At 43.2% G+C, this 25862-nt stretch overlaps 1 protein-coding gene across 1 annotated transcript in view; it reads right to left on the bottom strand.

Moving 5' to 3' along the window:
* Positions 1–25862, bottom strand: part of SEC63 (SEC63 homolog, protein translocation regulator) — a 94893-nt gene that overhangs the window by 51079 nt on the left and 17952 nt on the right. Inside the window, exons 4-7 of the mRNA XM_074990781.1 lie at positions 22548–22660; positions 14722–14783; positions 2638–2696; positions 1073–1123 (exon numbers count right to left, since the gene is read on the bottom strand). Of these exons, the coding sequence (XP_074846882.1) occupies positions 1073–1123; positions 2638–2696; positions 14722–14783; positions 22548–22660 (285 nt within the window). The remainder of the gene's footprint in view (positions 1–1072; positions 1124–2637; positions 2697–14721; positions 14784–22547; positions 22661–25862) is intronic.

Below are 25862 nucleotides of genomic sequence, written 5' to 3'. Positions count from 1 at the left end.
CACTGAAAGAAGTCATTCCAGTGGCTTTAGTTCAAGGTTGAGGCTCAGGTCTGAGCCTCCAGCAACAACCCCAAATTGCCTCCAAATGCCACAGATGAAAGGTGTTCCCCAATTCTGAGGAATGAGAAGAGATGTGTGGCAGAATATGAAGTATTATGAACTTGCACAGCAGTTAGGCTGGGGCTACACGTGCCCCTTCCTTTCAAAAGGGACATGTTAATGAGCAGGTTCGAAAGATGCTAATGAGGTGCTGCAATGACTATCAGTGTCTCATGAGCATAATGGCGGCCAAGGCGATTCGAAAGTTCGGCTCTTCGAATCACGCGTACCCGTGGAGACAGTACCTTCCGAAAGGACCCCCACCCCCAAGTTTTCAAAAGCCCTTCTTCCAATCACAGATAGGAAGAAGGGCTTTCGAAAACTGGTGGGGGGGGGTCCTTTCAGAAGGTCCTGTCTCCACAGGCAGCGCGTGATTCGAAAAGCCGCACTTTTGAATCGCCGCGGCCACCATTATGCTAATGAGGCGCTGCATATTCATTGCAGCGCCTCGTTAGCATCTTTCAAACCTGCTCATTAACATGTCCCTTTCGAAAGGAAGGGGCACGTGTAGACGCAGCCTTAGTGTTTCCTATTGAAGCTCCAGCTCTTGAATGTTTATTTTCACTGTAAAAGTTGTTAGTGCTCAGGGTTTCAGAGAAAAGCACGACAAAATGAAGCCTGAAATAGTCAAATGTCAAGTGAAAAGAGTCCAACACTTTTTAAACAGTTTACATTTAGCCTAATATTCATGACTTCTTATTGTTTGAAAGATGGTAATACTATGTATACCTAACGCCGCATGACAAAGCAATGGGCAAATTCTAAAACAACAGATTGTGAATTTCAACAAAATTAAGCAGCATGGCACATAATCCTTCATAAAAGAGTTTTCCTGCAAGTACATATCAAAAAGGAAGCAAACAGTTACTAAATGGCAGACAAACCTGTCTTTAGGCACAAGAGCCAAGCTCCTCATTCCCCACTTTTATAAAATAAAGATTTTTTTTTTCCCCTTATTTCAGATAATACTTACCACTACAACTGGAAGAATAACCATAAATGCTACTCCATACACAAGCAAAACCTAAAAATAAACAGATTTGATGTATATAAGTCTAAATTTCAGTTATTTACTGCAAGTCATTCTTACCTATATTTCAAGAGAAGTTTTGTTACATACATACACAATAATTTGCTAAAATTTCCCTCAGTAGCCTTCTCGAAGTTTTCTTCCCCAATGGTCAACAGCCTCTACTACCAGGGTGCTCGGGACTGGGTGGAAATAAAGGTACTCGTGACTCTTAACCAGTACAAAGTATTTGGGCTCCACCTTCTTGGAAATGGGAGGAATGGACGAGACATTTTCCACTGGATAATGGTGATTTTGGCCACCCCATTTTGGAGGGGTGAGACCACCCTGGCCAAGGCTGCCTGTCCCACCACCCCAAAAAGAGTATCCTCAGGCTCCTTGAGCTTCTCCTAGAAATTTAAGTTGCTGGTCACCCTCTTAAGGAAATCCTGATGAGACCAATGTGGTCTGGGGGACCCCACAATGGCCTTATCCTGAGAAGAGGAAGAGGGCAACTTCCTCGAGACAAGGGGAGGCTAAAGGCTGTGCCTCTATCTCCAGTCCAACCTGCAGAGTGGGAGCCTTTGAAGCCAGGGATGTTGCGGGGGCATTTAGCAGAGTTGGAGGTGATCAGCGGTGCCACTGACATACTGGCTACTGGGAACAGCGGCTGGGCAGCATGGGAAACCCCTTTGGGTTCCAGAGGTACCACTGTGAAAGGCAGACCTTTAGCCATTAAGGAGTCAGGGAGCCCGTATACAGTACCAGTAACATAAAACAAGATGCTTGAGCTGAAGACACCAAGGCTTAGTCCAAGACCAGGCTGCTGGAGCATGCGGTGCTGGAGGACCAGGAACAAGGGCTGGTAGCACTGTGGTACAAGGCTTGGAAGACTTCAAATGTGGCACTTATCACTTAGGTGTGCCTCTCCTAAGCACTGCAAAAATATGCAGTAGGGTTCACTTCCTGGGATGGGCTGATTGCAACTGCAACACAACTTGAAGCCCAGGAAATGGGGTATGTTCTGACCCAAAGGTAAGTTCGCATGGGACCCACATTATTTAACGACTTAGAACAGAGAACTAGCTAACAATACAAATAATTTACAAGGAAAACAAAGTCCAAAGCGGTAAACGTGAAACAGCTTGCACTGAGATGAGCAGCCTCCAAGTACTTCCCTGGTGGCAAGAAGGGACTGAGGACGGAGGTGACCAGAGGCACCCTATTTAGCACAACACATGCACACCACTCCAGGGAGTGCCCAAGCCAGCTCTCTTATGGGTACTGCTAAGGAAAAACCTTCCAGCACCGGGGCATCTGGTGAATAGAAACACCAAAGTTGCACTGACATGAGCAATAACTCAAAAAAGAATGGTACACTTCAAGTAAGTGATATGCTTGAAGGTAGAAACATCTGAAAAGTTAATACATATTCATATATTTGAAGTTAAGAATGGGGCTTAACATACTTGCAGGATTAATGTCTGAGGCTGTGTCACGGAATATTACGTAAAGTTATGTTAACTCACCAAAATAGAATTTTTCTGATCCACAATCCAAGCTGGCAATGCAATACCAAAGCTTGTAGCTGGAGAGAACAAGAGAAAACAAATCTTTTATAAAATGGAAAGATTCTTTTAAAAATCACTGGAAGCCTGTATTCCTGTCAGTATTAAGCAAAAAAAATTCTAAAATTCATCTAGACAAAAAAAAAAAAAAAAAGAGGTTTTGGAAATAGTTCTACTCCAAGGTGCAGAAAACTGGTAAGAGTTTGATGCTCTGGAAATTTCACCCAACTATTTTGGTTCAAAAGCTAAGTACAAGACAAATACATCAAAAGAGAGGAATAGGTGAACAGAAGGATTTAAGAGTTTAATACAGTTGTCCAAATCTGCAATGCTTCCAGTGGTACAAACACATACAGTACAACAAATAGCTTGATGGAAAAGAAGTGATAAGCCACTTTTTCATAGTTCCTGTTCTTCTAGATGTGTTGCCCAGGTTTACTCCCCTGTAGTTGTGTGCATGACCTGCACGGTGCTGTCAGAACATTCTCCCTCAGCAATACTCATTGAGGCAGTTTGAGTGCACTCCACTGTTGTTCATCACTGTGTGCAAAGCTGTTCCTGGTCTGCCTCAGTTCCTTCCTACAGGATAGACTCCTGTAGAAAGGGGAAGGAGGATGGACACGGGATGGACAAGTAAAGCACACTTCAAAAGACCATTTATGGAAAGATAGGCAACTATTTTGTAAAGTGATTATCCATCTATTCCACTGTAGGTGACTCTCAAGCAGAATAACTTGGAGGTGGGCTCAGGATCTTCTTCAGAGACTGGAGAATATCATGTCCAAAAGCAGCATCTCTCCTAAACTGACGGGCTATCATTTAATCAGAAGCAAACGTGTGCACTCATGACCAGGTTGTTGCCTTCCAAATGTCCAGACTAAGTACCTGAGTCAGAAAAGCTGCTGATGCTGCACCCACTCCAATCAAATGAGACACATCCCTGACTGGTGGAGTCTCATTAGCCAACAAGAAACAAACAAAAGCACAAGTAAATCCAGGATGAAATCCTCTGAGTGGAAACAGTCTATTCCTTCAATGAAGTTTTGTTATGGTCACAGATGGAGTGAAGACCTGAAAAACTTAGTTGGTCCAGGTAGACAGCGAAAGCTAAGCTCACATCTAAATCTCATCTCTTCTTGCGTTGGAAAGAAAGGCAGTAAATACACTGCCTGGTTAATGGGAAAACTACACACCAACTTTGACAGGAACTTAGGATGAGGGTTTAAGTAAACACTGTCCTTATGGTAAGCAGCAGAGGGACTGCCCTCAACTCCTCTATTCTCCTCACCAAGGTATTCACAATTAAAATGCCCCTCCATAGAGTAGGATCAGAAAGCAAGTTACAGAAGCTCAAAAGATGGCCCCCATTAATTTTGCCAACACCAAGATCAGATCCCATGAAGTAACGGGCTCATGGACAAATTATACCCACAGTACATCAGGTACAGACCTTCACAAACTTAATGGTGATGTGGCTAGAAAAAGGGGATCTACTGTCTGCTAAGGGATGGAAAGCTGACAAAATTATTTCAATCAGTGTACATCTGACAGCTGTTTATGTTTTAGGTGTAAAAGATAATCTAATACATGACTGATGGAAGCTTGTTTCATAGGAACACCTTTCTGTTGGGACCAGAGGTACTACTCGGAATTACTTCAACATCCTTAGAGCCAGGCATTTCCAACAGTGTTAACTATGAAGAATCCATGCTGTCAAGTGGAGAGCTTTGCAGGCTGGGGTCGAGCAAGTGCTTAAAGTCCTAGGATTCACGTCTGAGTCCAACAGGAAAGAAAGTAGAAGTCTGACAAGCTTATAAGGTCTCAGAGGGTAGCTGTGTTAGTCTGTAGCTGTAAAAACATCAAGGAGCCCTGTGGAGTTATTTGGGCATAAGCATATGAAAAAGTGGTTTTTACCCACAAAAGCTTATGCCCAAATAAACCTGTTAGCCTTTAAAAGTGCCACAGGACTCCTTCCTTGTATTTAAACTTATCAGGGTCAAATTTCAGTGGTACTAAGAAGGGGCTCTGGGCAGTAATGAAACCAGAGGGAAGGCATAAAGGAGGCAGTTCTTCCAGGATAGCAAAAATGTATCTGTCAATGAGCCTAAAGTGAAACCTCCCTAAGAAAACAACAAATAGCATCTCCTTTTCAGCTTTGTTGCTAAAAAGAGAGTCCACTTAGGGAAACCCATATTGCTCAGAGATGGATCTGGCCATCTCAGAACTCAGTGACCGCTCATGGTCATCAGAGGAGGACGACGTGTACAACCCATCTGACAGTGCATTTCACACCCCACTACATATGCAGCTCTAAAGTGAAAAATAATTGGCTACGTGAAAAGTCCCACAGGCAAACTGCTTCTTGGCACAGCTGAGTCAAATGCTCTCTTTCCTGATAGTTCACGTGAAAGTGCAATTGCTGTGCTATCAGCTAAGAGTAACAGATTTTTTTCTCTTAATGTGTGAAAGGAAAGCTGAACAGGTCAGACAACAGCTTACAACTCTCAAAGACATAAAGACACATGTAAATATCAGAAAGATCTACAGATCTCATGTGCTCCCCAGCACAGGGATGACATTCTAGACTAAAGTCAGAGTTGGCTGTGGAGAGCGAAGCAGCACCCTGACAGACTTTCTGAAGGTCCATTCACTAGTTCATTAACAAAACATTGGTACTTAAATCACTCAGTCTAAATTTTGGTAGTTCAGAGCATACCCTGAAACAAGCCACCCTTGCAGCTTTCTGAGGTGCGGTGTGAAATGCTACGCTGCATAGGCACACACTACCATGTGCCCCAGGAATCTGATGTAGCTGTACACTGTGGTATGAGGACGTGCCTTCAGTTTTAGAACTAAATCCCACAATTTTCTGAACCTTAAATTCGGTAAAAAAGTGTTGGCCTTCACGGAGTCTAAGGTAACCGTAATAAATTCTCTGTATTGGTTTCAGGATTGATGTATCCCAATTTACAAAGAGGATAGGAAACAGACTTGCTGAGAGTCTTTGGGTAAGGATAAAAGAGGTAAAAAACAAGGGTGATGTCATGATAAAGGTCTACTATAGACCACCTAAACATGAAGAGGTGCTTACCCTCCCCCCTTTTTCTTTTTTAATAAACAAAATACCATCCAAAGCACAAGACTTGGTGGTGATGATGTGGGACTTCACCCATCCAGACATCTGTTGCAAAAATAGCACAGAAGGGAACAGATTATCCAAACAAGTTCTTGGAATGCATTGGGGACAATTTTTATTTAAGAAAGCTCCTAGGGGAGAGGTTTTTCTTGATTGATTGGTCTGGGGGTAAGGTTATCTGCTTGAGGTGATGGATTGCTATGCATGAGTACCACAGGTTCCTTGTAGCCACTCTGAGTTGAGAGATACTGCTCCTTATCTTTCACTTGAATTGTCTGAGCAGGACATAACCCAAGACCTCTCACATCAAGCCAGAATCACAGCCCCAGATGACAAGCCACTTGCTTGCTGCTAAAAATATTTTACAAGTATAACAAAGTCTTTTGGTGAATGGCTAAATCTGAGGATACATATGCGCCATGAAATTAAACTCTATGTAAGTTGGCCATTAACTTCTGATTTTATAAAGTCAAAGTGCATATCCTCTCCATGCACAGTCAGTTGTCAGCATGTCCCACACTCCCATGATGATCATCAACTCAGAGAGCAGTGCACTAAACAGGTAATTCCCACTGCTCATTTGAACTCTGGGTTAGGCTACTAATGCGTGATGGGACATAGATATTGTTGCAGATGTCTGGGGTGCATGTCAGCAGCCTCCCATGATACGCTTACCTCCCCCCTCCTTGAAAGGAATGGAAAATAATAATTTTGCACCTTTCTTCCTGAGTTATCTGTGCAGATGCCACAGCATGACAAGCATGGACCCCACTCAATGCACACTGTTAGTGTGAGCACCGCAAACACTTCATGCATTATCCTGTGGCATGTGTAGAGCTTACTCAGGAGCTCCTGGCACAAGGAAGACTTTAAAAGAAGCCATGCATATAGACATGCAGAAACTCAGTGAAGGGAGCAAATGGCAAATGCTGGTAGCATTCAGGCATACTGACACAGTGGAACACCAGTTCTGGTCCTGGGAAAACAAGCAGAGACTGGTGGGACTGCACAGTTACACAGGTATGGGAAGAGGACCACTGGCTACAAAAGTTTTGAACATGTAAGGCCTCTTTCATGGAACTTTGCAAACTGCTCTCCCCCACGCTGAAGTGTAGCAATACCAAATGCAACCAGCTCTGAAAGCTGATAGAAGAGTCGTGATAGCCCTGTGGAAGCTTACAAAAAGCAGGCACTTATCAGTCAGTTGGGAGTTATTTTAGCATGGTTAAAACAGTGTGGGCTGTTGTAATCCAACTAGAAAATCAATACCCTTCAGCTATGAAGGCTAGTAACTTTGAGAAACGGGCAGGCCACAGTGTCTGCCATGATGGGATTCCCTAATTGTAGCAGAGCACATACTGCATCTTGCCGAACGTACATAAACGGCAAAGGGATACGTCTCAATGGCATTGCAACCGCTGTTGGACCACAAGAACTGTTTCACCGATATCAGTGTGGGATGGCTGGGAAAGGTGCATGGCGCATGCATCTTTAGGAACTTCACTCTATTCAGAAAGCTGCAAGATGGAACTCTTCCCAGATCAGAAAATATCATTGGCGACCTTGAAATACCAATTGTTATCTTTGGAGACCCAGTTTACTCCTTGCTCCCATGGCTCATGAAATGGAACAAAGGCAGCCTGGGCAACAGAAAGGTGCAGTTTAATTATATGCTGAGCAAGTGCAGAATCACAGTAGCATGACCCTTTGGCCATCTAAAAGGGCACTGGTGCAGTTTACTGACCATGTTAGATCTCAGCAAAAACAATGTTCCCATTGTTGTTGTTGCTTTTTGCAGTGTGCTGCATAGCATCTATGACAGTATGAGGGAAAGTTTCTGGTGGAGAAGGGTGAGGCAGATTACTTGCCAGCCAATTATGACCAGTCAGACACCAGTGAAATAAGAAGGGTATATTTTATCAGAGAGCCTATGAAAATCAGTTTCCTGAATGACCAGACAATAATATGATAGGTGTGCATGTCACTCATTGCCTCGTTTCCTGCTATTGTACATGTACAAGCCTGTAAACCAATTCCCTCTGAAGTCGCTGTTGGCTCAGTGAATAAAGATCCTATTTTTCTGAATTCATGCACTTGTATTTAGGCTATACAGTGAACACAGGCATCACTGAACACAAAAGGAATCGTGGATGTCACAAGGGTCTGATAACACAGGGAGTGGGAGAGAAGAGCACAAGGCCACATAGCTTATTACAATCGCCCTGTGTCGTGAACAGAGCTGAGGGAATGACAGCCGTCTGCTCCCTGAGCTACTCCCCCAGATTAGAGTGAAAGGTTTCCCAGACCTTACTCTCCCCCATTTTCCAAGATGCCTGGGAGAGGAGGATAGGGAACTTGGTGACAAGGGCAGAAAGTTTCTCAATGGCCGTGTCTACACGTGCCCCAAACTTCGAAATGGCCACGCAAATGGCCATTTCGAAGTTTACTAATGGAGCACTGAAATGCATATTCAGTGCTTCATTAGCATGCGGGCGGCCGCGGCACTTCGAAATTGACGCGCCTTGCCACCACGCGGCTCGTCCAGACAGGGCTCCTTTTCAAAAGGACCCCGCCTACTTCGAAGTCCCCTTATTCCCATCAGCTCATGGGAATAAGGGGACTTCGAAGTAGGCAGGGTCCTTTCGAAAAGGAGCCCCATCGGGACGAGCCGCACGGCGGCGAGCCGCATCAATTTCGAAGTGCCGCAGCCGCCTGCATGCAAGTGAAGTGCTGAATATGCATTTTAGCGCTTCATTAGTAAACTTCGAAATGGCCATTTGTGTGGCCATTTCAAAGTTTGGGGCTAGTGTAGACGTAGCCAGTGTGTGCAGGGAGTGTCTGTGTTCTAGCTGCCATTTCCACACCTTTGTAAGATGCCTCACATCAGGTCTTTTTGCTCCCCCATAAACTTCAGTATCTCAGTTAAGCACATGTTCCTTGCATGCTTTGCTGTCCTCCTTTTCCTTGCATTTGACGTGTAACAGCATGCACCACAACGCACTGAGCTATGCCCTATCAGGGTGGACAGACTGCATGAGATCATTAAACATGTCATCATGTGTGCTTGTTTGCCTTGTAATCTGTGATAGCCTCGTTGCTGAAGCAGAGCAGCTGGTGCCAGAGACAGGCCTCTAGCTGCATCGGGGCGGGGGGGGGGGCAGACTTCACAGAAGACACATCGTTAAAAAGTGAAGGTTCTCTTTCACAGCGAATGAAGGACTTTATAGAACAAAATTGACCTAACACTGCTTACTTCAGCCTAACCTCATATTGTACACAGGCATGAGAATGAAATTTGTGTGTAGCATTTCTCATTTGGCTGGCTTACAAAAACTATACTTTGCTTATCTTTTTGGGACCTAAAAATCTTTGGAGTTTGCCAGTCCAGCTGAGAGGGGTTCTCCTTTCCTTTTGAATCCTCAAACTCTTGCTCAAACTTTCTCATGATGGAGAAAGGCTTTGGGCGGGTTCAAAGGCCAGGCAAGAACGTGCATTTCAAGCCCCATGCATGGGCAAACCAATTTGGCAAAGCAACTGTTTATGGCAGCAGGGCATACCTCGTCCTCTAAGGATCCTGAAAAGCTGCCTGTAGCACCTCCTGGACTTTGTCCAATGCTTACAAAACTTATTTTGATGTCACTTCAAGGGGCAAAGAGGCCTGCTCAAAAGGTGCTTTACTGGAAAAACAAGGCAATTAGAAATTTGGTGTTTTGGCCATTCCTCGACTCAGAAGAAGAGCTAGAAGCTGAAAATAATGTTGCATAGCACAAGACAGAAAGATGTTTTGTAACAAACTGGTCAGGAGAAACTGACTCTTCAGTTCATTTAGGTAGCAGAGGCAGTAATTCTGTGGGGTTGAGTTGAAGGGTACAACATACTTCAGAAATAACACTGCATTCCACAAGTAGGAAACATTACCCTTAGGCCATGAGTTAGGAGAGAAGCTGTGCAGCAGGAAAAAAACATGTTAATTCTCACCTGTAACTTTATATTTAATCAACATTAGCAATTTTCATTTCATGTTTCCACACCAGCTTCTACTCGCTCCTTGAAGATATGCATTATAATCTCAGACTGTACTACATGGGCCAAAAGTGGCCTGTGACAATCTGCATGGTCACATGATATTAGCCTTCCTTTCTGGTAGCTGCTAAACATTAGCGCTTCATCAATCTTGAACCATCAGATACATAAGCCAGAAGTCAAACAGTGCCAATCACCAGGCTCCTGTGCTTCTTTTTCCAGGTGTTTTAAATTCAGATTTAACAATGCCACTTCAATGATTATTGTGCTCTGGAGTGTACCTCTAGTCAGCCTTCTCCACCTCTTGCCCTGGAGTTGCCAATGAAATCCTTGTTTAGGTAGCTTATCAAGCATTCTTAAAAGATATCCCCAGTATGTCTTCTTTACTACTTACAGGCCGTGTCTACACTACAAAAACAACTTCAAAAGTTGCTTACTTCTAAGTATGACTTCAAAGTAACAAACTTCAAAGATGAGCATCTACACTCATCCTACTTTGAAGTAGGGCACTACTCCATTCCCAGGAAGTGAGTAAGGACTCCTAAGTAAGGGAAAACATGTAGACTCTCTGCAGGCTACTTTGACGTAGCTCCTAATGTAGATGCACTCAGATTGTGGTTTGTAGTTGTGCCATTTATAGGAACTCATTATTGCATAGTCTATCAATACATTTTACTTTGACTACTTTTACAGAGACACCTGCATTGAAAGCTGTTCAGTCTGTCTTGGATTGGTTCATTCTCCCCCTAGGACACTTCTGCTGTGCACGTGCAGATGCTTAAGATGTAGTTTCCTAAAGATCTTCAGTTTGGCTAACCACACTGGATGTCCATAATGTTAAGATTCTTAAATGAAGCACTTGCTTCACCCATTCCAGACTTTAAATCAAATATTCATTAGAGTGAATTATATTAGCTCAGTAAATAAGTTTACTAACAGGTTCCCAAGGCTACATTTCCAAGTAGATAAAAGTCACCAGCAGATAATTTTCATGACTTCCATCTCTGATTGACTGATCGGATATTATTTGTGTGGCAGAATTTGATAGACCATCTGTCTTTCACTCTGTTTTTCTTTGATTGATTGATTTATAAGACAGATGTCTTCTCAGAAGTTTAAGCCTACAAGTTCATGATTTAGCCATGCAATGCCCATTTCCACACCATCACATAATGAAGTTAAGTAACAACATGTAACAAGATGGCTGGACCTCTATATGGAAACTGAGCTCAGCTCTCCTTTTCCAGGTCAGGTGCTCCCTGTCTGGGCTAAGTAAGAGCGTGGGCAGAACCTGGGAAGATGCAAGAGGCATGAGATCAGCTTAGGGCAACCAAAGCAGACTGATTTAGTGAGGAAGAGAGGTCACTGAGAGAGGGCTGAAAGCCTGAGTGCAGCAAAGGGTTTGCTGACTGAGAACCAGGGTTGAAAACAGGAAGGAGCAACAGAGGGAGATGCCTGCTGTCTCGAAGCTGGAAAGCCAGAGCCTTAAGCCTTAGGGAGGGAGCACCTGTGAGCCTCACCCATCAGTATGTCCCTGATGGGAAGCTGGGTCCCAGAGGAACCAAGAAAGACTCCTAGTGGAAAGGCCTTGAGTTTTCACTGGGAAGAGCAGAGCTGTGCCCCAGAAGAGCGAGCTGGGTTGGCAGTCCTGATAGAGGGATAAGACATAAATGGAAGAGTCCAGGTAAAGTGGCAGACAATGGGATGGTGAGAACAGAGCCAGGTTTTTTTAAAGATTGTATTAATGGGGGTGGATATGGACTATGTTGTGGGACTTTTGCATTGTGATTTGGTTAATAAATTACAAGGTACTTGCTGACAGCTTGTATTGGATTTACTGTGAATTCAAGAGGGAAAGAGGCGAAAGGCCACTCACCAGGCTGTCTTGTGGTCCCCAGAGGGCATAAAGAAAGAGGTCACCAGTCTACATGACTTCACAGAATCACAGGGTTGGAAGGGACCTCAGGAGGTCAACTAGTCCAGCTCCCTGCTTCAAGCAGGATCAATGACCACTAAGTCATTCCAGCCAGGACTAGAACTAGATACACCCATGCCTGACACCATGGTTAACATTAATACCATCTGTCAACTTCTGGTTTATTTTTCCAGTACACTGAGCATACTCATACAAATGTAATACATTGAACACTTTTGCCGTGGACTCTGAAGATTCACGTTATCTGCCAGCCATGGTGATTCACTACCTGCCCTATCAGATACCTTTTGGAAATGCCTCTTCAGCTGGTGTTGGAGACAGACTATTTCACAGAAGAACAGAAAAGATGGATTATAATCATACTTCCCAGCAAGAGAGATTTGACTGGCACAATATTAAGCTTCTTTTAGTCTCAGGGAAAGTCTTCTATGTCATCATCCTAAATAGATTTGGAGGTCACCAATAGCAGGCATAGATAATATTAGGCTTTTTTTCATTCTTGTATAATCCAGAACTTGATTGAGTAATATCGCAGAGCAAAATAACGAATGGCAGTTGTTAGTAATTCTAACTCGTGACTTTCCAAAAGACACTTGAGAGACTAAAAAATACAAGTCAGTTCTTTCCTAACAGTAACCCATAAGTTGGAGCTGCCACAAGGAAGCTATATGATCGTGGAGGTGGTCCATACAATCACAAATGTGAGGGGAGATAATCCACCAGTTTCTCTGTTCTATTGTGGTCCTCGCTCTAAGAAGTTTGAAAATCTTTGTACTAAAATTACTCTGTTGCATAATTAGGGCACTGGGTAGCTACTTTGCTCAGGACAGGCTTCAGCCTTCGGTAGCAATGCCTTGTTCCACTAAGTCATTTTGGAGGAAACCTGATGCATTCTTCTCTAGAGAAAGGGGTTTTTGAGGGCATATGCACCCAATCACCCAGCTAGCAGCAATGATGGTATTACATTAGACCTGATATGGGCTTCCCTGGCAGTCATATTCCAAACCGTACAAAGTATTCAGAAATGTGGAAAGCTTGGAATCTTAGGTTTTGGAAGCACACAATACATAACTGAATACCATTACTGTTGCAGCCTGTTGGGATGAGGTATATATGTCCCACCCTGGAACCGAAGGGGATAAAAAAAAATATCATGCCCAGCTAGCCTCACCACTCCAGAGCTGCTGAGCATGCTTCAGATTTGAGGAGCAGGTGAAACAGCGCTCTGAAGCTGAGGCAAAGGGTGGTGGACAGGTCACAGCAGAGCGGTATCTGTGCACTACCCACAAGGCATACCAGTCCTCTGAGCTCCCTATCACACCTGGAAGGAGACTTACTACACTCACCTTTTATGGGACACCCAAGTTTGTTTTGCTGACCTTGCTCACACATCCCCCATTGTAACATATGCTGTACTTGCAAGGAGGACAGTTACTTTTACTGTGAGAAATCTTAACTCAAAGTTTCCTGAAATTTTCATATTTCTATTGCACTTTAACTTTTAATAAAGTTTTTTGCTCTAGAAATAATCTTAGAACTCTTAATGCTACAGTACAGTGTGAACAGCTCTAATGTTACTTTGAACATTTCATATAGGGCCTGTTTGTCACCTCTGCTAATATTACGGAATAAGATACTGACTGAATAGTTCCACGGAGTACCACTTGAATGTAAATTTGGCAGAATGTGACCCTTAGGTATTAAGGACAGATTCTGCTGTTAGTAAGAACATCTGACTCCTACTGACAACAATGGGAATTGGATATCAAAGTGCTCGTAGTATAAACCATAACAGGGTAAAGGCAAGTAGTTGTGAAATAACATTGTTGAACTTAATGGAAGATATCTTAATACAATGAAAGATTACAGGAATCTGTTTACTCAATCATTATCTATGATATCTTTGAGAGAGTTTGTCTGTTCAAGAATTCCTTGTAGTCAGTATGAGCTAGGACCACCAAATTCAGCATACAGCTTCCTCTTATCAAATAAAAACAAGTTAAGGGTTTGACTGTGCTAGGAATGGGATTGTTTCTGAAAAACCCACACACAAAAAGAATCACCAGCCAGGGGAAAGGGACTGGCTGGGGGTGCACCTCCCTCTGAGCCCCTCCCGCCCCCCAGTGCCCTTTAGGGAAGCTGAAGTTCCTTCACCCTCCAATTCATATGACAACATTGCTGACTGTTCCCCTTCATCAAGGAGCAAGGAGAAAGTGCTCAGTTTGCCATTCCTCATGCTGGCTGGGGAGTACAAGGGGAGGACAAATCTGGACCTGGCCTAACTGGGGCACCTGCACCCCTCCAACTGTCTGCTGGAGCCATGGAGAGGTGATTCTCACCTGACCCCCAGCTGCTGAGGTGAGAGAGGTCTGGGGTAGCCCTCCCTCCCTGGAGCAGTCTGTACACTGAATGCCTCATCTCCAGCCACACCCCCAAAGCAATGATCTAAATGAAGCGTGTACATTTTCATTTGATTTTTCCAAATAATCAAATGTAATTGTGTTAAAGACCCAAACAATGCCAGGAAAATCTTCTAGCAGCCTATTTCTCTTTAGCAGTTCCTCATGTTATAAAGAAACTTCTCAAAACAAGTTACTGACAGAAAATATTTATAAAAACAACAAAAAAACAAACAATAAACAAAAAAAACCACCTCATCCTCTCTGTTCCTTCAACTACTGGCAATTCTTTCTGGATACTTACTGAATTGGCAGACCATGTGTTTCTATATAAAAGTTGTAAGTTAGCAAAGCTTCTCTGGATTTCCCATCTATCCTAGAACCCTTTTTCTAATATTTTAAATTTTGAAAACTGACAGTTTCCTTCTGCCACATTTTAAAAAGTATTTTACACCCAATGAGAAGTGAATCTGACTCAATTGGACTGAGGCACTACACATGTTGTGACACAGTAGCTACAGCAAAAAAAATTTATCATATATAATTATTACCTTGTGGCCCATCTGGGTTGCCAAATTCTTCCCAGTTTTTTCGAGATTCTTCATCAGTTAAACTAATAAATAAAAATTAATACATTAGTAAAAATACAGTAAATTTCTCTGCATCATTAATATACACTGAACTTCTATATTCCAGCACCCTTGGGACCTGACTGGTGCCCAATGAGAGAAAATTTGCCTGACCACAGGAGGTTAATATTGTCTAGCACATTACCAACACTTCTACTGCTTACTGGGCTCTTATAGGATATTTATGGGTAAATTATAGTTAAACAACAGCACGTCACAGAGCTGTAAACAAACCTGATTGGACCACAAGGAAACTTGGCCACACCCACAATAAATGGTTTTCCAGCTAACTAAAATCATGCCACATAACGAATGTTGCCAGATGAGAGCTCCAGATTAGAGAGGTTCAACCAGTACCTCTTTTTAGGAAAAAAAAAAAAAAAAAAAGTCATCAAGCCCCATTAAATATATTTCAGTCAGTTCGGTTTGATGACCTAAAAGAAGCAGAATGTACGACAAAGGATAAGACAAGAATGAGAATTCTAAATTTAATCTTCAGCTCCTCACACCTGGAAAGAAAGAAAGTTCCATAGTACAGGTTCTACTTCCCTCTTCTGGCAACCTTGGGACCTAACTGGTCCCGGATAAGGGAATGTGCCAGATGAAGGGCAGTTCCCCTGCTCTGGTCACCTAATCTGCTGCCAGCTCCTCTTTTGTCCCCACTACCCAATTCTCAAGTCCAGCCCAAGGCCCCCTTCCCTGGCCACACTGATCGCTTGAGGTCCAGCTAGACTGCCAAACATAGCCCAAACCCTGCAGGCACCAGGTCCTGATGCAGTCGCAGCTACAGCCACATGGCACCAGCTCAGCCAAGACAAAGCTGCCGGCATAGCACCTGAGACTGGCAGCTGGCTCTGGCCCCAGCCTCGCGGAGACTGTCTGTAGCTCGGGCTGCTGGCTCTAGCCTGCTCAGCACAAAGAAATCCAAAAAACCCCAAAAATAAAGGAAAAAATCTGAGCGTTATCTGACTGAACACTCTGGTTATGTCTACACTACGAACTAGTTGAATTCATTAAAGTTGACTTTGTAACACTGGGTTTTATGAAGTCGAAGTTGAGTTTCTGCACCAGCCCACAAAGTCACCTTAGTGCATCCCCTCTAAATTGCCAAAGTTTGACTGTTGCAACTCAGCATTCTGAGAACCTATCCCACAGATCCCTCAGTCCCATGGCATTTTGGGGGTTTTTGCTGGTGCATTTTGGGGAAAAAAGCTTGGTTGTGGGTGTGTGATGCCATCTTCCCAAAATGCACTGACCTCATTCCTCTCCGATTTTTTGGAGTCTCTTCTGAAGTTTCTTTCCTCAACCAGAGAAATTGAGTTGTCTGCATTATGCCCCTCCCGCAACCACCTAAGCAGCCCTGCAGCGGTTACATTTCTAAGTGGTCACTGCTGGGACTGTGGTTTCATTCTGTCTCTTTTAAAGAACAGTGACTAAGAAAATAACCTGACTGTACCATGTCAATAGGTTACTCAACTACTTTTCCGCCAGTGAAAACACACCGAACAGGTGGGCTTCAGAAACTGAAGCACATGATGCCCAAGAGGAACAAACGGGCTCCATGTGACTAGGGAAAGACTTTGTATTATTCACAAAGAAAGAAGACACACTACCAATACACTTCCACATCTGCTTTGTATCTGGATGAACTGAGGAATGCTCTAAGTGAGGAGACCTTTGAAACTATTTGCTCCAGACTCATTATGAATCCCCAGGACTAAACAGAAGAGAGGGAAATAATCAGAGGGCATTGGTGTCTAGTGGCTGCTAGAAGGAGCCATTACCCTGTCAGAAGTAGTAGTGGCTTGAGAAGAGAAGGGAAAGTTAACGAAGCATCAGAAGATAGAAAACTTGAGGAAAGAATGGAGCGATTCCCTCGCCTCTTCTAGTAAAGAGAGCGAGCCCACAAGCTCCATTTCTTCACAGAAATCTTCCTCTGAGCCACACCATTTGGGAAGGGAGAGTACTGACACCTTGGTCATGATGTGCTTCCGGGCGACCAGCCCTCCCCGCCACAAAATATGTGCTGCAAGGGGCCAGCCTCCCATGCATGTTGCTGGGGGTGGGGGAGGGAAGCAGGCAAAAATATCAGCTAGCAGGGGCCAGCTCAGCAACCTATTGAAATGGTTCAATCAGTTGTGTGCATAGAGAGGGGAGCGGAGGGCAGCCCCAAAACTATCTGATGCCAGGGGCTAGCCTTCCCAATGCGTGTTGCCTCTGGGGGGGGCCAGCCCCCAGAAATATTTACCACCAGAGGCCAGCTCCCTGGTGCTTGGTGAGCCCCGGAAAATATGAAGGGGGGAAAACTAGTTTCTCGCAGGAAAGAAGCCTTCACTCTGCACAGGGCAGGACATGCCACTGTCTGCTGTGCCGCTGTCTGGTCCCCATAGCAAAGCTGCCACTTGACATGGTGGGGCAGGGGCTAGCCCGCCAGCCAAAACAAGCAGCCCCCATTGGTTAGTCATAACAGATAAGTTAACTAATGCTATCCCTAATGCAGAAAATGGCACTGAAATTGCATCCAAAAATCTATGCTAGAGAACCTTGACACACACAGGTTGGTATCGATTTCAAGACTAATAGACTATAGGCTTTGAGAAGACAAGTACATCTCAGCTTTAAATGTCTCTCCCTTTTCATGTAAAGCGTGGCATGCTGCACAATAAGGCTCCGAGTGGTGCTCATCCAGGCGTAAGACATCAAACAAGTATTTGTCTGCAGATGACTGAAGAGGAGAAAAGGCATTCCTTTATGCACGTACAAGGCTCTAGGTACCCCAAACAGGCAGCTACACACACCAAGCTATTCTATTCCACATGAATGGAAATTTTTCACAAATATTTGAACTGGACTACAACAATCTCTCCTAAAGACATGAACATGTATTCCATTTAGTTCTCGACTACAGAGAGACCACATCTACACTAGAAGCATCTGTTGACAGAGTAGTGTTAGCAGAGAGCGTCGACAGATTGCATCTATACACAAAAGCATATCAGAGCAACCTGCTCTGTTGAAAAGAGAGCAGCCAGACTGCCCTGCCCTCTGTCGACAGAACTGCTGACCAGAAGCTCTGCAAACAGGGATGCCTGGTGAACCAGAAGCCTCCTCTGTCAACAGAAATGTCTCCATTGCACTTCTGTTGACAGAGGCATTAGTCCTCCAATTTTCAAGGGATAACACTGTCAAGACAAATGCAGAGTTCTGCCGAGACTCTGTCAACAGAATGCTTTGTGTGTATAGAATCTCCCCGAGTTGTTGACAAAACTCTCTAGTGTAGACACAGCCAGAAAGAGGTCAGGCAGTTAAGGGAGCACCTCCCTGTACGTTGCAGAGTATTAATATCAACCTCATGCAAAATCACTCATGCATTTCCAATGGCTACACCTTTCAAGGAAGTTCTGCAGCTCAATGACAGTCCCTGGATCTGAAAAAAGCCTAATTTTAAAATCAAGTATGTGTTTGAAACTCATGTTCAGATTAATTTAAACAAAAAAAAAAAAAAAAGCAGAGCCACTGTGGGGTTCACTTTATACATACATCTGGAGGCCCAGCCATTTGAAACTCACACTGCATATAATTCAGCACACACACGTCAACTGAGAAATTAAATGCATAAGTGAAAAATTTCAACACACTCACAACAGTGAGTTGTATACAGCCATGCTGTACAATTTATACTAAGGAAAATGCACTAGTGCATACACCAATACAAATGCACGACACATTCTGGAAATTAAAATGATCTTGACATGCATTTAAATTCTCAGCCATAAAGTTCTATTAATTTAGTATCATAAAGACACTGAGTCCCAGCAAGTTAATCTCAGCTGTCCAAACAATGCCAGATAAACTGAGGAAAAAACAAAAGACTCTTTCTAAAAAGCAGTAACTCAAAATCCACAAGTTTGGCAGCAGACTGCATGCAGATAAAGGACGTTTTATAAGCTACCCCAAGACCCCCCGCTTTCCAGAAACAAGATCCCTCCTACATAACATCTTCAGATTACCTCCTGCTAGATTATTTGTGATTGCCTCCTGTTATTTGTATTATAGCAGAGCCCAGAAATTCAAGTAAATTTGAGAGCATTATTGTGCCAGGTGCTTTGAATACACACTAAGCAACAGCTCCTGCCTGGAAGAGATTCGGTCTAATTAAAAGGTAAGTAGTAACAGGGTACAGGTGGCAGATAAAAGTAACAGAATATGAAACGCACAGTTATATGATCTAGCTTTGCTTAATTTACAGATTTCAAATGGTGGGAGAAGTGGTAACTAAACAAGATATGACTGAATCTATAAACAGGCCACCTGGTTAATCCTTGTCAATGAGGCAGTTTACCCCTGAAACAGAGGACCACTTTCCTCAGAACACTGCTCTAAACCCTGTTTAGAATTTTGACAAAAATCAGCAGTTAACAAGAAAACCAGTTTTCTACTCTGTCCTTCTTAAATTAGGCTCATCTTAACATCTGAGTGAGTTTAGCAATATGACTACCATCTGTCATATATAAAAAAAGCAGTCAGGTAGCACTTTAAAAGACTAACAAAATAATTTATTAGGTGAGCTTTCATGGGACAGACCCACTTCTTCAAACCATAGCCATACCACAACAGATTCAATATTTAAGGCACAGAGAACCAAAAACAGTAATCAAGGAGGACAAATCAGGAATAAAAGTGATCAAGGTGAGCAAATCAGAGAGTGGGGGGGGGGGGAAGGGGAAAGGTCAAGAATTAGATTAAGCCAAGTATGCAAACGAGCCCCTATAGTGACTCAGAAAATTCCCATCCCGGTTCAAACCACGTGTTAATGTGCCGAATTCGAATATAAAAGACAGATTGGCTATCTCCCTCTCTCTGTCAGGTGGATCAGAGCAAATGGGATGGTACCTAAGGATTCCACAGAGACTTTAACAATCTACACCCCACCGTCAACTTATGCCTTGATTACTCCACACAAGAGATACAGTTCCTGGACGCTACAGTACAAATCAAGGATGACCTGATCGGTACCACACACTACCAGAAACCCACTGATTGCTATACTTACCTACATTTACTCTGATTCAACTGACAGACCAAAAACTACAAGACCTTTACCAAATAGTCATAAACCTGAATTACCCACCAGGAGAAATATAAAAAAAAAAAAAAAAAAAAAACAGGGTCACACGAATACCCAGAGACCAGCTACTCCAAGATAGGCCTAAAAAAGACAAGAACAGAACACCACTGATCATCACCTACAGACACCAACTCAAACCACTGCAATGCATTAAAGACCTACAACCTATCCTTAATCAGGATGCCACACTCCAGAAGGCCCTAGGTTACATGCCTGTTCTCTCCTACAGACAAATCTCCCAACCTTATGAGGATCCTCACCAACAGCCACAGTCTATACCCCAGGAATACCTGTCCTGGAATCTTACCTTGCAACAAAGCCTGCAAAGCCATATCTCTTTTCTGGAAATACCATCACTGGACCTAACCAGGTAATTCACAGAATCACAGGCACATTCTCATGTTCCTCAACTAACATCATATATGCCATCATGTGCCAACAATGCCCAGATGCTTTGTATATTGGACAGACTTCTAACTCCCTTAGACAAAGTTAATGGGCACAAAACAGACATAAAAACACTCCAGATCCACAAACTGGTTAGTCAACATTTTAATGGAGTGGGCCATTCTGTTAATGACTTAAGAGTTTGCGTGTTATTGAAGAAAAATTTTCACACCACTATTGAAAGGGAGACAGCCAAGCTGTCTTTTATATTCAAATTCAGCACATTAATACATGGTTTGAACCGGGATGGGAATTTTCTGAGTCACTATAGGGGCTCGTTTGCATACTTGGCTTAATCTAATTCTTGACCTTCCCCCTCCCCCACTTCTGCCCCTCCACTCTCTGATTTCCTCACCTTGATCTTCTTTTCTGTTTGTCCTCCTTGATTACTGTTTTTGGTTCTCTGTGCCTTAAATATTGAGTCTGTTGTGGTCTGGCTATGGTCTGGAGAAGTGGGTCTGTGCCACGAAAGCTCACCGAATAAACTATTTTGTTAGTCTTTAAAGTGCTACTTGACTGTTTTGAGAGTATAGACACTAGCACGGCTCCCTCTCTGTTACTATCTGTCATATATTTGTTCTCTCATCCTTTCCCCAGACAGAGATGCATGTAATGAAGACTTAGTTCTTTTAAAAAAAAACAAAAAACACTACAGATCCTTTGCTACACGTTCATATTAGAGAAACCAAGAACAGAGGACCGTGCCTTGCTCTTAGGGCAGGGGGCGCTAAGGTTTGTTATGGTTTTAATTAATTCCCTACTTTTAAGCTACCCCTGGTAAAAGCTCCATCTCCTGTTCTACAAAGAAACTTACTGTGAGGACCTCTTCTAATACACAACACATCTTAAATGGTCATTTTACAAGATAAGGCATTTAGGACACTTTCTCCCCTCTTTATTTAAAGTGCCACATTGCTAGGTTTAATATTTTGCCTTGAAGACCACCCACAGCACCGATCAAAATCATTTACCAGTTTCTTGGATAGTCTTCACAACAGAAATAAAATAAAGTCTGTCTTAAGATTCAACATTTGAATTACGTTAGAATACATATTTGAATTTTGGAAAAATTTATTAAGACAGAAGGTAGACCTCCCCAAGAGAGGATGCAGTCTACAAAGGACTCATTACACATCATATCAAAAGCAAAAAGCTGTTAGCTGTGGAATGACTAGAAGCAACATGAAGAGAGTCGGGGGAAAAGCATTTCATGACAGTTTAAAACTACTGGGGTAATTTAAGAAGGGCATTAAATCAAAGATATAAGCTAAAATGAACTTCAAAAGTCTGGTAAGTAAGACAGCTGAGACAACACTAGAGGTATAAGTGGTGGTGAGGGAATGTTACAAAGAAAATTACTCAAAGGCCAATATGAAATGTCTCCATTGGTGGATGAAAGCAGAAGAATTAAAACAAAGTCTGTTCTTTGTTACCTGTACCTACTTTTATTGCAAGAAACAGTACACTGATGCTTCAAACCCATCACTTGGGCATCAAATAATTAGCCTTTAATCACAATTCTGAAATTTATATTAAAGCAAGACTACTCATTGGCCATGTCTACACTAGCAAATCCTTTCAGAAGATCAAGCCCTCTCCTGAAAGAGCAAGCCAAGCATCCACCCACAAAACGTGCTTTTTTGAATTCCTTTCAAAAAAAAAAACAGTGCTTCTTCCAGAGGTTCTCTTTCTCTCCCAAATGACTTCTGTTAATGATTTAAGAGTTTGCGTGTTACTGAAGAAAAATTTTCACACCACTATTGAAAGGGAGACAGCCAAGCTGTCTTTTATATTCAAATTCGACACATTAACACATGGTTTGAACCAGGATGGGAATTTTCTGAGTCAGTATAGGGGCTATGGTCTGAAGAAGTGGGTCTGTCCCACAAAAGTTCACCTAATAAGTTATTTTGTTAGTCTTTAAAGTGCTACTTGACTGCCTTTTTTTTTTTTTTTTTTTTACTGACATATACTGCTAGAAACAATTCCGTTGCATAATATATTAGCTAGGTGTTAGACTGAAAAGCAACTGACTTTTATTATGTATTTAATTAAATTATATTTACAAAATGACAGCAAAATCAGTCTCTGCTGATATCCTAAGGCTGCATTTTGATTTCTGTTCAATCCACCCAGACCAAGTTCCTACTCTGTGAAATAGCCAGGAACTTACGCTGCATAAGCCTTTGCAATCCTCATGAACATAACTTCATCTCCTCCTTTATCTGGATGGTATTTTAGTGACAGTGCACGGTACTGTTTTTTAATTTCCAACACAGTTGCTCCCTAAAAGAAAAGCTTAATGTTAGAACCGTATTATGAAACATTACGCCAAAGCAGCATATTCTACCATATTTGTACTCCATAACACATTTCTTTTTGATTGCAGTAAGTTTCTGAGCCATTCAGCATAAGGGTAGGGAATTCTACTCCAACAGCTTTTGTGATCACACCAAAACATGCATTAAAAGAATTTACATCTTATAAAAGCCAAATATCTACAAATGTACAGATTGAAAACCAAAACGATGCAATTTAACAGCGAACATTTTCAGAAATCTGGTAAATGGAAGGGGATTTCTGAATGATCTTGTTCATCCATCAAAGCAGGAGTTTTCTTCAGTTGATATAAATCTAACATTCCTCTGCACACACCTAGTGATCAGGAACCATTACCAATTTACCTCAAGATTTCCGGTCTCTGGACAGCAAGTTCAACGGGTCCACTATAAAGGGTACTTCAGATTGTTTGCAGCTTGGGGATTGGGTGGGAAGCCAGAACCAGACCTGTCAGTCATGTGTAACTGTGGAATGCCCCACGCCCTGAGATTCCCTCTAGTTTAGATAGTTCATAGCCTGGATAATTCAAATTTTCTTTTAATTCCTATATTGCATTAACTACACATTGATGAGGAAAAGTACAGTGTCTCCTGCGACTAAGCATGGTAAATTCCACCTAATGATGGCAAACCCAAATTTCTGGACAATTGGCACATCTGCTCTAGATGACCCATTCCTCCTTATGACTCTTAAGAAAAAACATTTTCAGAACAGTGAAAATGTGTTTTCCAACTCTACTTCACACTAAGGTCCATGAACCCATTTACAATAGGATCATCATAGCAGTTTACCTAGAGGCTGGGAAGCAGGATCATTCTTAAGTGCTGGACATCCAGAATCTCTAAACACGGGGTGGACAATCATTTTTGGATGAGACACACACCAAGAATTTGGTAGGTCATCCAGATCCTCATTTTTCTATGATATTAATGGAAAAGGTACAGGGTCAGGAACAGAATTTGGGTACAGAAAAAAGCTCGGGGGAGGGGATCGGAGAGGCGCACATGTGGGGTCTGGGAGGGAGTTTGAGTAATGAGGTGATTGTGACCTGGGGCAGGGAATTGGAGTGCGGGGTCTTGGGGGAAGTTGTGAATAGGGACAGGAGGTGCAGGAGGGGGTGTGTGATCTGGGACAGGGATCTGGGGTGCAGGAGTAGGTGAGGTGCCAGGTGCAGATTCTGGCCAGGTGGTGCTTACCAGGTGGCTCCTAGCCAGCAGGAACCTCAGGCAGTCTCCCTACCTGCTACGTCACCCCACATGCTACTCAAAGCAGCCAGGAGCCAGCACATGTCCGTGTGTAGCACACACCATGTGAGGAGAGAGGGCTCAATATTCTAGGAATTTGCCAAAATTAAGGTCACTTGTGCAATCAAAACACCTTTTCTACCCCAGAGGTAGATGAACCTTCAGAATGGGCAGGACTGTTACTGGGTAGATTTACTCCTGTTCCCCCCACCATGATCCCCTAGTTGATGGAAGAGTGAAAAGACAGAACAGCTGTGGACTTCTGGTAAGACCCACCTCATGTCCACAGAAATGTAAGTGCTCTGGATATCCAGTGTATGCCTTGAAAGCATAGGATTAGGAGGCATAGCAAAAGCTGAAAAGGCTGGCATCAGTGGATATCAAGTGTCACCAGCTCAGACATCAGATACCTCTGCTGGAATATCAATGAATAAGACCACCATTTGAGGACGGAAGTGACTGACCTAGGAAGGGGAAACTCTCCAATCCCAACTGGTTGCAATTTCTTCCTGCAATGGTAAGAGACTGTTTGAAGCATCCTCATGAAATCTGACCCAATGGAAAGCATCCACACATGAAACTAGCATACTGAGGAATTGTGTCAGGATTTTCAGTGATATATGATGACATGCATAAAGTAAGAAGAGAATCTCCTGTTGCACCTCCCCAAGAGAACTAACACCTCTGTGTTCAGGATCACATCAGAAGGCAAAAGCTGCTGAGATGGTTGGAGGTGGCTCAGCACTTTCACCAGCCGGGGCGGGGGGGGAGGGGTGAGAATCAGTCCTATTGCAAGGTTAGTTGCCCCTAAACACCAAAAGGTCCACATGAAAGGACAAGGAACAGATGATATGGTCTAAGATAAGGATAAATGTGTCTCCTCCTGCACCCACCGTCAGGAATCAGGTCTGCAGCTAATCCAATTTACTGATCTATAAACAAAACTAACCTATACTAGGCTGCCAGACTGGCTACAATGTTATTGGTGGGAAGAGTCAACATATCTGTTTTTAAGCCCATCCAAATCTGTATCAGTGGTACAAGCTTTATAGCTCCATTCCAGGGGTTTGAGCAGGTTCTTTGATCTGGTGGCGAAGACTGAACTTGTCTCTGACGGACCTGATTGGTTTGATGGCATAACCCTTTAGAACTCTCTAGCACTCATCTCTTATTTGTGTTTAAACTTCTGAAGCTTCTCTCCCAGACACATGGGCTTCTTGGAGATGGGGCTCATAAACCAGAAATCAAATGCTGGTCTCGAAGGTCTTCTCCAAGCGTCCTTTTTAAAGTTTCTCTATCTACGTCGTCCAGATCTGTGGATTTCACATGGTCTGGTAACCAGGAAGGAAAAAGAATGTAGCAAAAGGGAGGAAGCTGATGAAACAGAAAACAAGCAGTCCTGTACCACCTTAAAGACTAACAGTTTTATTTATTAGGTAATGAGCTTTTACAGGAAAGACCCACTTCATCAGATTCCAGGAGTTGGGACTCAGTCTACCTAAACAGTTCCCAGAGGGGGGCATCAAGGAGGGGCCCTTTTCTCCACAGCTGTGGCAGCTCAGTGCTGGAGCTACCAGGAAGGAGCTGCTCTCCTCTGAACACAGCAGATCTATGCTGAGGCTGGCAGGGATGGGATTCTCCCCATCACCCTTGGCAGCTTCAGGGCTTGGGGAGAGATACCCCTGTGCACAGTTTAATGGGATGCTGAACAGCCACACAAGTTACGGGAAAACTAGGGATATAATAGAGTATCCAGTTACACGACTAATCAATAAACATCTGCCTGGATAAGTAGATCTTGCTTTCTAGTGAAAATTTCTCCCATTTAGAAACGAGTCCCCGACCACGCAGGAAAATAGCAACACTACCTTCAGCAGTGACACCAGGCAGATACTGCAGGGCCC

The sequence above is a fragment of the Carettochelys insculpta genome, chromosome 3 (assembly GCF_033958435.1).
Source record: "Carettochelys insculpta isolate YL-2023 chromosome 3, ASM3395843v1, whole genome shotgun sequence".
In the NCBI taxonomy this organism is placed as follows: Eukaryota; Metazoa; Chordata; order Testudines; family Carettochelyidae; genus Carettochelys; species Carettochelys insculpta.
The sequence above is the reverse complement of the archived record's forward strand: the minus strand, read 5'-3'. Positions and strand labels throughout refer to the sequence as shown.